Here is an 11,435-nt window from a genome sequence, read left to right as displayed (position 1 = left end):
AATAGATATTGAAGTTCCCTACCTAGAGTACATTCTTGCCACCTTGGTGTTTCCTCCAAGTGGTGTCCAACATGGAGGAGTGCTGATTCATCAGCTGAAGGTAGACGGTGCGTGGTAATCAGCAGGAGGTTTCCTTGCCCATGTTTAATCTGAAGCCATGAGATTCTATGGGTTCCAGAGTTGAAGGTGAGGACCCACTGGGTGACTCCCTCCCGAATATTTACCACTGTGCCGCCACCTCTGCTGGGTCTGTCCTGCCAGTTGGACAGGACATACCCAGGGTGGCAATATGGTATCTGGAATGTTATCTGCAAGGTATGATTCCATGATAATGACTATGTCTGGCTGTTGCTTGACTAGTCAGTGAGACAGCTCTCCCAACTTTGGCACAGTCCCCCAGATGATAGTGAGGACTTTGCAGGATCTTTAGGGTTGTGTTTGGCATTGTCGTTTCGAGTGCCTCGGTTGATGCCAGGTGGTCCATCCAGCTTCTTCCTTTCTATTGAATTACAGAGAAGGGATTCATAGAATCACAGAAAGAGGCCATTCAGCCCATCATGTCTGGACTGGCCCTCTGAAAGAGATATCGGATTAGTGCCACAGCATTCTTTTCCCCCATGGCACGGCAAGCTTTCCCATTTCAAGTATATATCCAGTTCTCCTATGAAAGCTAAACTTCCACCAAGCATTCTGGATTGTCATAGTGCACAATGTAAAAAAATAATTCCCTCCTTAGTTCGATTTGCCAATTATCTTAAATCTACAACGTCAAACCTCCGGATACTGGAAACAGTAACAGAGAATGCTGGAAATGCTCAGCAGGCCTGGCAGCAAGCATCCTTAGGGAAAGAAAACACAGTTAACGCTTCGAGTCCATCTGACTCTTCATCAGAAATAAAGAGAGGGAGAAATGTTTTGGATATTAAACTGTAGCTGGGTGGGATTGTAACAAGATGTAACAACCATAGCTACATGAGACAGATGGCTTGGTGTGGGAAGCGAGGGTTGTTGCATTGAGATGATAAATGTGTGGGATATTAAAAAAAAAGGATTGAAGATGGAGGAGAAAGGTCACAGACTAAAGTCGTTGAGTTCTGAGGGCAGTAACGTGCCTAATCGGAAGGTGAGTTGAAATGGAAAGGTTCTCCTTTGCAAACTGTTCAATCTTTTTAAAATAACAATGAGTCAAGAAGCTCATAGCCCAGCATATTCTTTCAGGCTCTGTGCTATCATGAATATTGCACAGGTCTATCTTCTTGCTGGCACTGGGCAGCACGGTGGCACAGTGGTTAGCACTGCTGCCTCACAGCGCCAGGGGCCTGGGTTCAGATCCAGCCTTGGGTGAGTGTCTGTGTGGCGTTTGCATTTTCTCCCTGTATTTGCATGGGTTTCCTCCCACAGCCCAAAGATGTTTAGGTTAGATGGATTGGCCATAATAAAATTGCCTCTTAGTTACCAGAGATGTATGGGTTAGGTAGGGTTACAGGGATAGGGCGGGAGACTGGGCCTAGGTAGAGAGGGTTGGTGCAGACTCGATGGGCCAATGGCCTCCTTCTGCACTGTTGAGATTCTTATGATCAAAAAAATTGTCAAAACAGCAAAAATAGTTTTGATATGCATGATTCAAATACATTTTAACTTATTGAAATATAATGCATGTTTATTACTGTTCTTTTGCAATTTGATTCATGTTTTTGTATTGCAAAAAGCTGTTGAAAGCATTTTCAATATTTCCATGTTCGAGAGAAGTAGCATATCTCAAATGCTTAGAGATTTATGCCCCAATAGTAACTTCACTGAATAATGTAAATACTATGCAGTTGTCTTATGTAAACAAGAAAGAATCCCAGAGGATAATCCATCCCAAATCCTTAGTAATACCTTCTATGAAGTATCCCAGTAACAGCAATGATTATGAACTCCATACATGGCAGTATCAAATCTTAAGAATTGTCTTGTTCTGGTTGATGGACAGATGGCAAGAATGCTGGAAAATGCCTATAAGCCTCACCATGCTTCCACTATCTATTGGAGTATACAACCCCATGCACCAGTCTCCCTAATTCCTGGTGCATGAAGTTGTATACTCCAATAGTTAGTGAAGCATTGGTGAGGCTGATTGAAACTGTTGGGAATGCAACAGAGTAACGAGGTTTTTAAAAAGGTAACTTGACATTTATGAAATCACCACATTATCCGTGTACTTCCACCAAACAATCATTCCTAGTGACCCCAATATGTTTTCAGAATTTCCTTACTGGGATACCATCTCAAATTAAAACATTTAACTGAACACATGTCTAATTGTGTCACATCCAACCATAAGCCCAGTGAGCAGATTAGAAAAAGGCCTTATGGCTTACAATTATCCCACAAGCAATATAATTAAAAACAGATAATCAGATCATTTATATTGTTAGTTATGGGACTTTGCTGTTGGAGATTGACTGCTGTATTTCCCTACATTAAAAACAATGACTACACTTCAAAGTGTACTTATATAGACCAGAATTCTTCAGCCGTTGGAATTCTCTTATCCTGGGTTTCCCGAGCTTGGGGTGGCTTCAATGGTAAATCCCATTGAGAAGTGACGGGAATAGAAAATCCCGCCGCCAGCGAACGGTGTGCCGCTGAGGAACGCAGGGCTAGGGGACCAGAGAATCCAGCCCATCATCACTGGTTTTACAGAGAGTGTCACTTTATCATCCATAATGTAATATGTGGTTTCTTCCAGTCTTTCTGGTGCTCAATGTGCTCTTTCTGCCCAGCTAACAGTAATTGATACATAAAACAAGACAAGGACATGGTTTGCGTCAGTTTTGGCTACTTTATTTTGATGACATTTAAAAGTCTGCAATAATACATTACTTTATATGGCAAGAATAGTTCTCACGCATCTACATGAAACATGGCGGTATAAATAATTTAAATGAGAAAAATAAATACGATTCATTTGTTTTAAACAATTACTTGTGTCTACCCACTTTGGCCACTTATCTCAAAATCCCTTTAAGAGGCTACAAAGGTTTCTTGTCCCATTTTCAATCTCACTGTAGAAATATTACACATAAAAACTTCATACAAAGAGCTCATAAACACAACTTCACAAAATAGCCATTGGTGTGGATTGCATATCCTATTCTGTTATTAAATTAATGAACAGTGTAACGTTTGAGATATGTACAGTGAATTATCATTTATTATTACAAGTTGGCAACATAGGAAGAAGCAGACAACAAAGCAGTAGAAAAATTCAAAATGTAGCGGGTAAGTTGTATTAAAAATAGAATGGTATTATTCGCAAAGAAAGGTTGTAAAGAATGTTTTTCATAGGAGGGGAGGATCAAATATGTTGTGTGCCCCTTACGCAACAACTACTTCAGAAGCCTAGGTTTTTCAGAAATTGTTGTGTAACTCTTTGAAGTACCAAATATCTGATATATACATCAAACTTGTGAATGAGAATTTACAAGTTCCTAGATTTTTGTTTTCTACCTTCCACTCTTCTCCCAACAGAGTGCATCTCCTCCTGCTCGCGAGAGTAGGTAGCTTTGGTCTGTAGACTGTATACCCTTGACTGCTATCATGGATGGATAGCAATCAGCTGCGAATGGAATTTCGATTCCCAGACCTGCAGTCAACATGTCCGGTACTCAGATAGTGGAGTTTCTATTTCCCTGTGAAATTACAGCTTGTTTTTTGGCCTACCTTTAGTTCGTGTCCCTGCTTATACTACTGCAAGACTTGGGCGGTGTGGGCACAATTATGAATTTACATTAGTGCCTATTGCTTGTGGACAGGGCAGAAAGACAGGTTAAAAACTGAAAAGATGGAAATACTCAGGCAATCAATCAGCTTCTATCCAGAGAGAAACAGAAGTAAAAAACGTTCAGGTTGGTGTCTAGAAAAGTAACTCTTGCTCTCTCCACTGATGCTGCCTGACCTGCTGAATATTTCCAGCATTTTCTGGTGTTTTTTCACATTTCCAGCATCAACAGTCTCCTGTTTCTGTATTAGGAAGATTGTCCCTTGTCCCCATTCCACCATATTGGCAAATAGAGATTTATGGAATTAATTTAGGCTCTCCACTTACATTAGCTTCTCTGGGTGGTTTAAACTGGAGTTGAACCATCCCGGCTCAAATGGCATACAGCATTTTTCCAACTGCGTAACTATATTTATGCTTGTAAACAGTGCCAACATTCATTCGAAATTGAAAACGGTCTAAAAGCTGTCCTAAAGAGTATGATACCATATTATGAAAAAATGAAAAGCTTATTGTCACAAGTAGGCTTCAAATGAAATTACTGTGAAAAGCCCCTAGTCGCCACATTCCGCGCCTGTTCGGGGTAGTCGTAGATATAGTAACAGACTGTAGCATTTTTCAGCTCTCCTCAAAGCATGTAGGATTTGTTTCAAAAAGTGAAGCACTCTATGACATCTTTGAATAAGATATCCTATAATAATATATTTTTGTCAGGACATTTTATTTGATTTGTAAATACTTAATCCCAGACTAAGTAGGGAGTGCAATGCTCCTGCAGAATTTAAAGCATCATTACATGCTGGATGAGATGCACCTTGGGGCAAGTGCTTTAGAAAATGGAACTAAACTGACTTTTCATCCAGCACCAACTTTGGGTAAAGTGAAGCATCGTATGAAACATGAAATAAAGTTCTAATATTGGTCAGCTTGATCATGGTGGTTGCCTTTGCCTCTGTTTTTGGGTGCTGTTGATTTCTTCTTGCTCTTTCTCCGCCTCGAGACAGCTCCCTTCCCAAATTGCTTATTATCTGACTGGTTGTGGTGGCGGGAGTACCTTTTGCACTTGCAGGAAGTCACCACTTGGATTTTGTAGGTCCTAGTCTGCTGGTTTTGGCACTCTAGCCGGACACGTTGGGTGCGCGAGTGGGCCGGCACACATCGATAGTCGGAGGTCTGATGACGGCTCCACCACCTAACCCGGCCAATGGAATTGGGGAGGAGGTGAGCTGGCAAACACTGACCGGAGCAAATCAGCTCCCTCACTGGCTTCACACTGCGACAGGTGCCATCCGATATGTACCTGGTGGACCGAAGCTCTCTGCAGCTGAATTCTGTTGCACCTACAGAGCAAGAGACATGGGAGATTAATTAGTATAAGGGCTTGATCATTGAAAATCACCTACATATGTAATACAGAAATACATCAAATAATTAATGATAGGATTCAACCTGAACTGAATTGCAGGAAAAAAAGCTAAGTATCCGCTTAAAGAAAACATTCCTAAGCAAAATTAAAAACAGATACAAAAGCAAAATACTGGAAGTGGAGAATAAAAAGATGCTGAAAATACTCAGCAGGTCTGGCAGTACCTGTGGACAGAGAAAAAACATTAAATGCCTTGTTAACTGCATTCTTCTTTCCAAAGATGTTGCATTTACAGCTTTTTTACTTCCAATTTCCAGCAGCCACAGAATTTTGCTTCTGTCTCTTGTACTTTCCCTTCAGATTCATTTGTCTTTCTGAACAATAAAATCTTCCCTCCTGCAAGCACGGGCTCCTCTGATCCCTCATCCGAGTGTTCATTCCTTGTTCATGAACCGACTTTCCTCTCTCCTCTCTTCCCCCCCCCCCCCTCCCCCATATAACTTTATTCATAAAATATGTAAAAGTATGTTGCAAAACGTTTCAACTTGAAATTTGTCGAAAGTGCTATAAAACCCCACTTGTCTCCATACAGTGTGTTCCACTCTTAGGCGCCTCCATACAATTGTAATTCTTTTGATATTTTCAATATACATTTTTATTATTATGTCAGCCAAATAGCTTAGGGGAAAATATTTTCAAATTGAAAAATGACCAAAAGGGCAATAGAATCTAACTTTCCTTCACATCGTACATCCCTCTCTTGAGGTACCTCCATTATTTTTGTATTTATATTCAATGTTCGACATATAGCCCGAGGGGGTTCTACTAATTTTCCAGGCCCTCAGTGTACTATGGCTGGAAGGCCTTAGACAGCGACCATTCCCCATTGATCCTCTGCAGCAGCCACCCCAAGCTTTAGTGCGTCCCTCAGCAAGCAGTCTTTTTTTTGTGAACCAAAGTGTAAGTGTAGGCAGGATGATTGAATACAGGGGAGAAAGATAGATTGAATTTTACGTTACTCAAACCTTTTGCTCATCTTAAAGATGGACACCTATAATATAACCCAAGTCTTTTCACACTTCACCTACATAATAAGAATCATTGTACTTCAAATGATTTAATTGTGCAAATCATTGAGATGATTTGAAGTTATGACATGCCGTACAAACGCAAGCATTATAGCGAGCCTAACAGAATGAGCATAGAGTGGAGACCTATATTGAACCACTTGGCTGTGAAAGCACAATTCCATGAATGCTGGGAAGACTGTAAAAAGCTCCCTGTTCAGTTGACAAACTACATGTGGCATAAACGCGGTGTCAACTGGGTGCTTTAGAAATACCATTTCTAGTATGTTTGCTTTCGTACAAACTGGCTTTTCAGTCCCTGTTCATTTGCTAGAGAGATTTCAAGCTGAACAAACTGCTGGCTGAATCCAAATTGTGGTGGTCTCCCACATCAAACACACGCCTTGATTGTTTCTCACTGAACCATCCCCACCATGTGACAGTATAACAAAAGTAGTACAGAACCTATTTAAATTCAGCAACACTTACACTGCACTTTGTTATGCTCATGAAAATCAAAAACAAAATACAGCAAAGCATAATGAAAAATAAACCAGCATATAACAAGCAGGAAGATGATGAACAACTGGTAGTGTTTTTGAGACACAGATAGGACTCCTGTGGCATTGCTTATAAGGCAGTCTCCGTCTGGAGTGTGCTCAGCTGGTGTTGGTAACTGGGACAGAGTCTTTTAACACTGCTGCTCTACATATAAAATTAAGGTGATTCTAGACAGAGCACAGGGCGGCACGGTAGCACAGTGGTTAGCACTGTTGCTTTACAGTGCCAGGGACCCGGGTTTGATCACTGTTTGTGCAGAGTCTGCATGTTCTCTCCGTGTCTGCGTGGATTTCCTCCGGGTGCTCCGGTTTCCTCCCACAAGTCCCGAAAGACGTGCTTATTAGGTGAATTGGACATTCTGAATTCTCCCTCAGTGTACCCGAACAGGCGTCGGAATGTGGCAACTAGGGGCATTTTCACAATTACTTCACTGCACTGTTAATGTAAGCCTACTTGCGACATGAATAAAGATTATTATTATTATAAACTGATAAGGTTCATCAGAGATGCTGTAACTCTTTGCAACTGCCTGGATGAGGATGTGATGGGCTTTCACGTAACAACTTTGATTTAAACCTATCCTTGTAGAAACCATCTGCTTCTCACTTCCATTGAAAAGTTTAAAAACCTATTCAGGGCTTCTCAATATTTGGCGGGATTGTTTGCATCTGTGACGAAAAAAAAAGGACGATGGGAGAATTCTGTGACAGATGCATAACCATACACCTTCCACGTTGCAGTAAAACTTCAATACCTCCACTAAAGAAATGAGTCTGGTGGGAGACCTCTGCTGTGTGACAGATGCATGCTTGATGCAGAACCATGTACACCTTCTACATTGCAGGAAAACTTCAATTACTCCCCATTTTAATGGTATACAAAGTGCCGAAGGCTTTGCCACAATAACTGGGTATTCATCAATAAGCAGGAACCACTTGGTGAGCAAAGGGAGCGAGGCAGACCAGGCGAAATTAAAAAGGGCAGAGATGCAAACGGGGAACGCTGGCCGATTTCAGGATGCGTAACAAAAACGAGAGCTGCGGGATAAGCCCTGTAAAATCGTGCACCTCGAATACCTGAGTGCTGCTACATGTATAAGGCTGCAGGCGAGCTATTCTTATAGAAAGTGGGGTACACAAACAACCCCCAGTAAATAGGGAGAATAGTGGGAAAGAGGGATGAAACAAGCAGATAAATGCAGGAAATTGTGACGGGCAAACCATATTGCGATTTAAATTTAAAAATGTTACTTTATTTAATAAAGAAATCCAAGTTTATTTGTATATAATATATAATTATAATATATATTATATGCATAATATATTAATATATATTCTAACTGTTTTCACTATCTCACAATATCTCCAAACTCTTTCATCATCTGTAACTAACAATGATATTTGCTATTTCACTCCCTGGCATTTTAAGGATGATTGCCTGCTTACCCCTCACTGGCAGGGACTGGCTCCTCCGCCTGCCCCCGTGTTTCGCCTGGTTCACACTGTGGTTCCTCGTCTCGGTGGCGACCACCGGGTATTCGGGGATGATTTCCGTCGCGTCGTTCTTCAGAGACCCCCAGCCTTCGGGTCGGCTCAGGCTGCCCCGGAGCAGTAGCAGGAGGCAGGCAGCGAGCAGGCAGGGCTGGATGGCCATGGTCATTCCGAGCTAGTGGTAGAGACAGAGGCAGCCAACACACTCCTCCTGCAGCCCGGCCCCAGGAGCACATTCCACCCCTACACACCTCCAAACCCCCTCCAAACATTCCCCCTTTATAAAGGGCAGCGGCAAACCGCTCGCCAGCGTCGGGATGAAGGAGTTTACGTCGGGCGCCTTCACACCAATCTTCTCAGACGGGGACGCTGAGTGACACCCAGAGGGAGTGGCTCACAGACCCGCAGAAATAAAACGAAACTTTGCAAACTTCCACATTCCCAGAGAAAGTGGAGCCCAGCCTTGCCACTTCCCTGCCCCTCACAGTGAATATATGTTCAGAAACGCATCCGTCAATATGCCAGACAACAATCGCCTCATGATAAACTATTTAACAAAAGAGAAAAATGTTAACGCAAGCTCCTTTTATTCGAGACCCCCCAACTTTAACGTGCTCAAACCCTCCCTGAGCCAGGCATATCAATGGTGAGGTGATTAGGAACACTCTGCTCTAGAAATTAAAATGAAGTTCATTGTAATTTCGTAAATTACAATTCCAATTATAAATCGGTAACGGATTAATGCACCAGTTTACTGAGGGGGTGAAGTTTAGATATTCATCGATAATGCAACGTTCTGGAGTCTGTGTTCACTCACAAAGTTTGACAATAAAGCAGAATAAGCATTTCATTTTGTTGCACAAATTTGCCCAGATACCTACACACACAAAACACTGTTTGCTTTAAGTTGTCATTGAGGAGGGTGGGGGGGGGGGGGTTCTGGACTAATGCAAAGCCACTGACTTGTAGCATTTGCTTTAATATGACCATGCGTCCCTAGTGGGATGGCTGTTGTGCTGCAGTTTACTCATTGGGGGTGAGCAAACCTTATCTTGCCTTCCTCGTGCTTTTTTAAGACAAGAAAGATCATTTTTTTTTGCAAAGGAGAGAAGAGAAAAATCATTTCGACCTGCTCTTCAACCGATCTCCTTTTCGAGTGTTAACTCTGCGCGGTAATTATAGCACAGTCAACTAACTGCACGGTTCAGTGCCCCAGAGCAGCGCAGCCTTCAACAAAACAAAACAAAAAGATATGAGTAATTGTTTGGAGCTGGGAATCACGCCTGAGGGTTTTTTATTCTGACCACCTCGACCAAACACAGTGGCGTCTGAAATCCGAGATAAACATTCTCACCCCCCATCCCGCCTCAAGACTGCGGGATATTATTCTGGTAAATTTCATCTAATTTCAGTCTCCATTTCAAGCGTGACTCCAGCTTTTTTTTAGGTCAGTGGTTCTTGGTCACACTGTTACAGTGAGAAAGAGACTCTCGCCAGGGCATTTGTTTTTTTTTGGGCAGTATTTGTGTGTAACTCCAGCCCTGACTCTTCCCTTCCCTCTCCAAGGCTACGTTTCGTTAAATAAACAAGTGACAGGGGCAGCAATTCTCTTCCCTCAACAACTTCCTGAAAGCTTTGGAATAATAACCACTTGATGACTATAGCCCGCAGAAAGATGTGGCCTTGATGTGGAAATATGGAGCCGGATTCTCCGATGCCACGACAGAGTCCCCGCGCCGTCAAAACGGCGCGAAACGGCCCCGATCGCGATCGATTCAGGCCCCGAAAATGGGCTAGGAGCCGCGAGGAACTCGGGGGGGGCGTGGCGTGAAAGCAGCGTCGTAAGCGCGCGATGCCCGAATGACGCCGCGCAATAAATGGCGCGATCCGCACATGGAAGGACCCAGGAGGAGGAGAAGGAGGAGAGATGGCTGAGCCCCGACGAGCCGCACCGAGGTTCTGCGACATGGACCTGGACACCCTCCTCGATGAGGTTGAACAACGAAGGGCCACCCTCTGCCCAAGACGTGGGCATCCCCAGCCGTCCAGCACGGTGAGGCGTGGCTGGTGTGATGTTTGCACCGCTGTGAGTGCTGTGTGGCCCCCCCCACCCCCCCGGGTCCGGGGTGCAGTGTAGGAAGAAGCTGCACGACCTCACTAGGGATGCCAGGGTAAGTGTCACGAGGGTGCCCCCTGGCCACAACCAACCCCCCCCCCTGGAAAGTGGAAGTGGGGGGGGGGGTGTCAGGGTGCACAACGTTGTACTCGACCCACATGAGCACCGCGACCCCCTGGATAGATGCCATGGCGTGGCTCCAACTGTCTCCCCACCCAGCATTAATATAGCCTATATCTGCACGCCCTGATGATACCCGCCTAATTGTGATGCTTTGTCCAACCCCCCCCCCCCCTGGCCACAGGACAAGACAGCTCACAACCATCGTGAGCATATGAGAACCGGACGGGGTTCGCCGGTGCTGCGCCCCCTAAAAGTTCACGAGCAGAGGGCCCTGGACCTCGGTGGGGGATCCGCCACTCGGGAGGTCGCGCCATGCCAGGTCGGAGCGCAGAAGCAAGTGAGACAACCCTGCATGTCCTCCCCCTCCCCCTCAGCCCATCATCGCCCCCCTCACACTCTGGCCACTGCACCCCCGATCCCCTCCCCATCACACTCTGGCCACTGTATCCCCGATCCCATCCCCCCTCACACTCTGGCCACTGCACCCTCGATCCCCTCCCCCCTCACACTCTGGCCACTGCACCCTCGATCCCCTCCCCCCTCACACTCTGGCCACTGCACCCTCGATCCCCTCCCCCCTCACACACTGCCCCCACCACTACCATACACCCGGCCCAGTGTGTCTAACGAACCCCGTATTGTTGTGTTCCCCAGGGCCAGCCGCCGAACGTCCAGGGTCGTCTCAGCCAAGACACAGCCGACCATCTGCAACCTCAAGCGTACCCAGGGACGCACGCCAGAGGGTGGCAGTCGGTCGGACAGGAGGGCCATCCTCAGTCTGGGACGCTGGAGGGAGATGCACAGAGGACGGACAGAGACAATATTGTGGGGCACAGGCCGGACAGTGACGAAAGTGATGGCCGTGCATTGCCCGAAGGTAGGGCCATGAGCCACGACAGTGATGGGGACAGGACGGGGACAGTGGACGGTGACGCACAGAGGACGG

At 45.0% G+C, this 11,435-nt stretch overlaps 1 protein-coding gene across 1 annotated transcript; it reads right to left on the bottom strand.

Annotated features, from left to right (window-relative positions):
* Window positions 1-2,813: 2,813 nt before the first annotated feature.
* sost (sclerostin) lies at window positions 2,814-8,529 on the bottom strand. The gene is made up of 2 exons (XM_072487254.1): window positions 8,206-8,529; window positions 2,814-5,106 (listed from the first exon to the last, which is right to left on the bottom strand). Exons 1-2 carry the CDS (start codon window positions 8,417-8,419, stop codon window positions 4,679-4,681), a joined length of 642 nt encoding a protein of 213 aa, XP_072343355.1. The 5' UTR covers window positions 8,420-8,529; the 3' UTR covers window positions 2,814-4,678.
* Window positions 8,530-11,435: the final 2,906 nt, after the last annotated feature.

The sequence above is a fragment of the Scyliorhinus torazame genome, chromosome 21, assembly GCF_047496885.1.
Source record: "Scyliorhinus torazame isolate Kashiwa2021f chromosome 21, sScyTor2.1, whole genome shotgun sequence".
Classification (NCBI taxonomy): Eukaryota; Metazoa; Chordata; class Chondrichthyes; order Carcharhiniformes; family Scyliorhinidae; genus Scyliorhinus; species Scyliorhinus torazame.
This window is presented reverse-complemented; position numbering and strand designations above follow the sequence as displayed.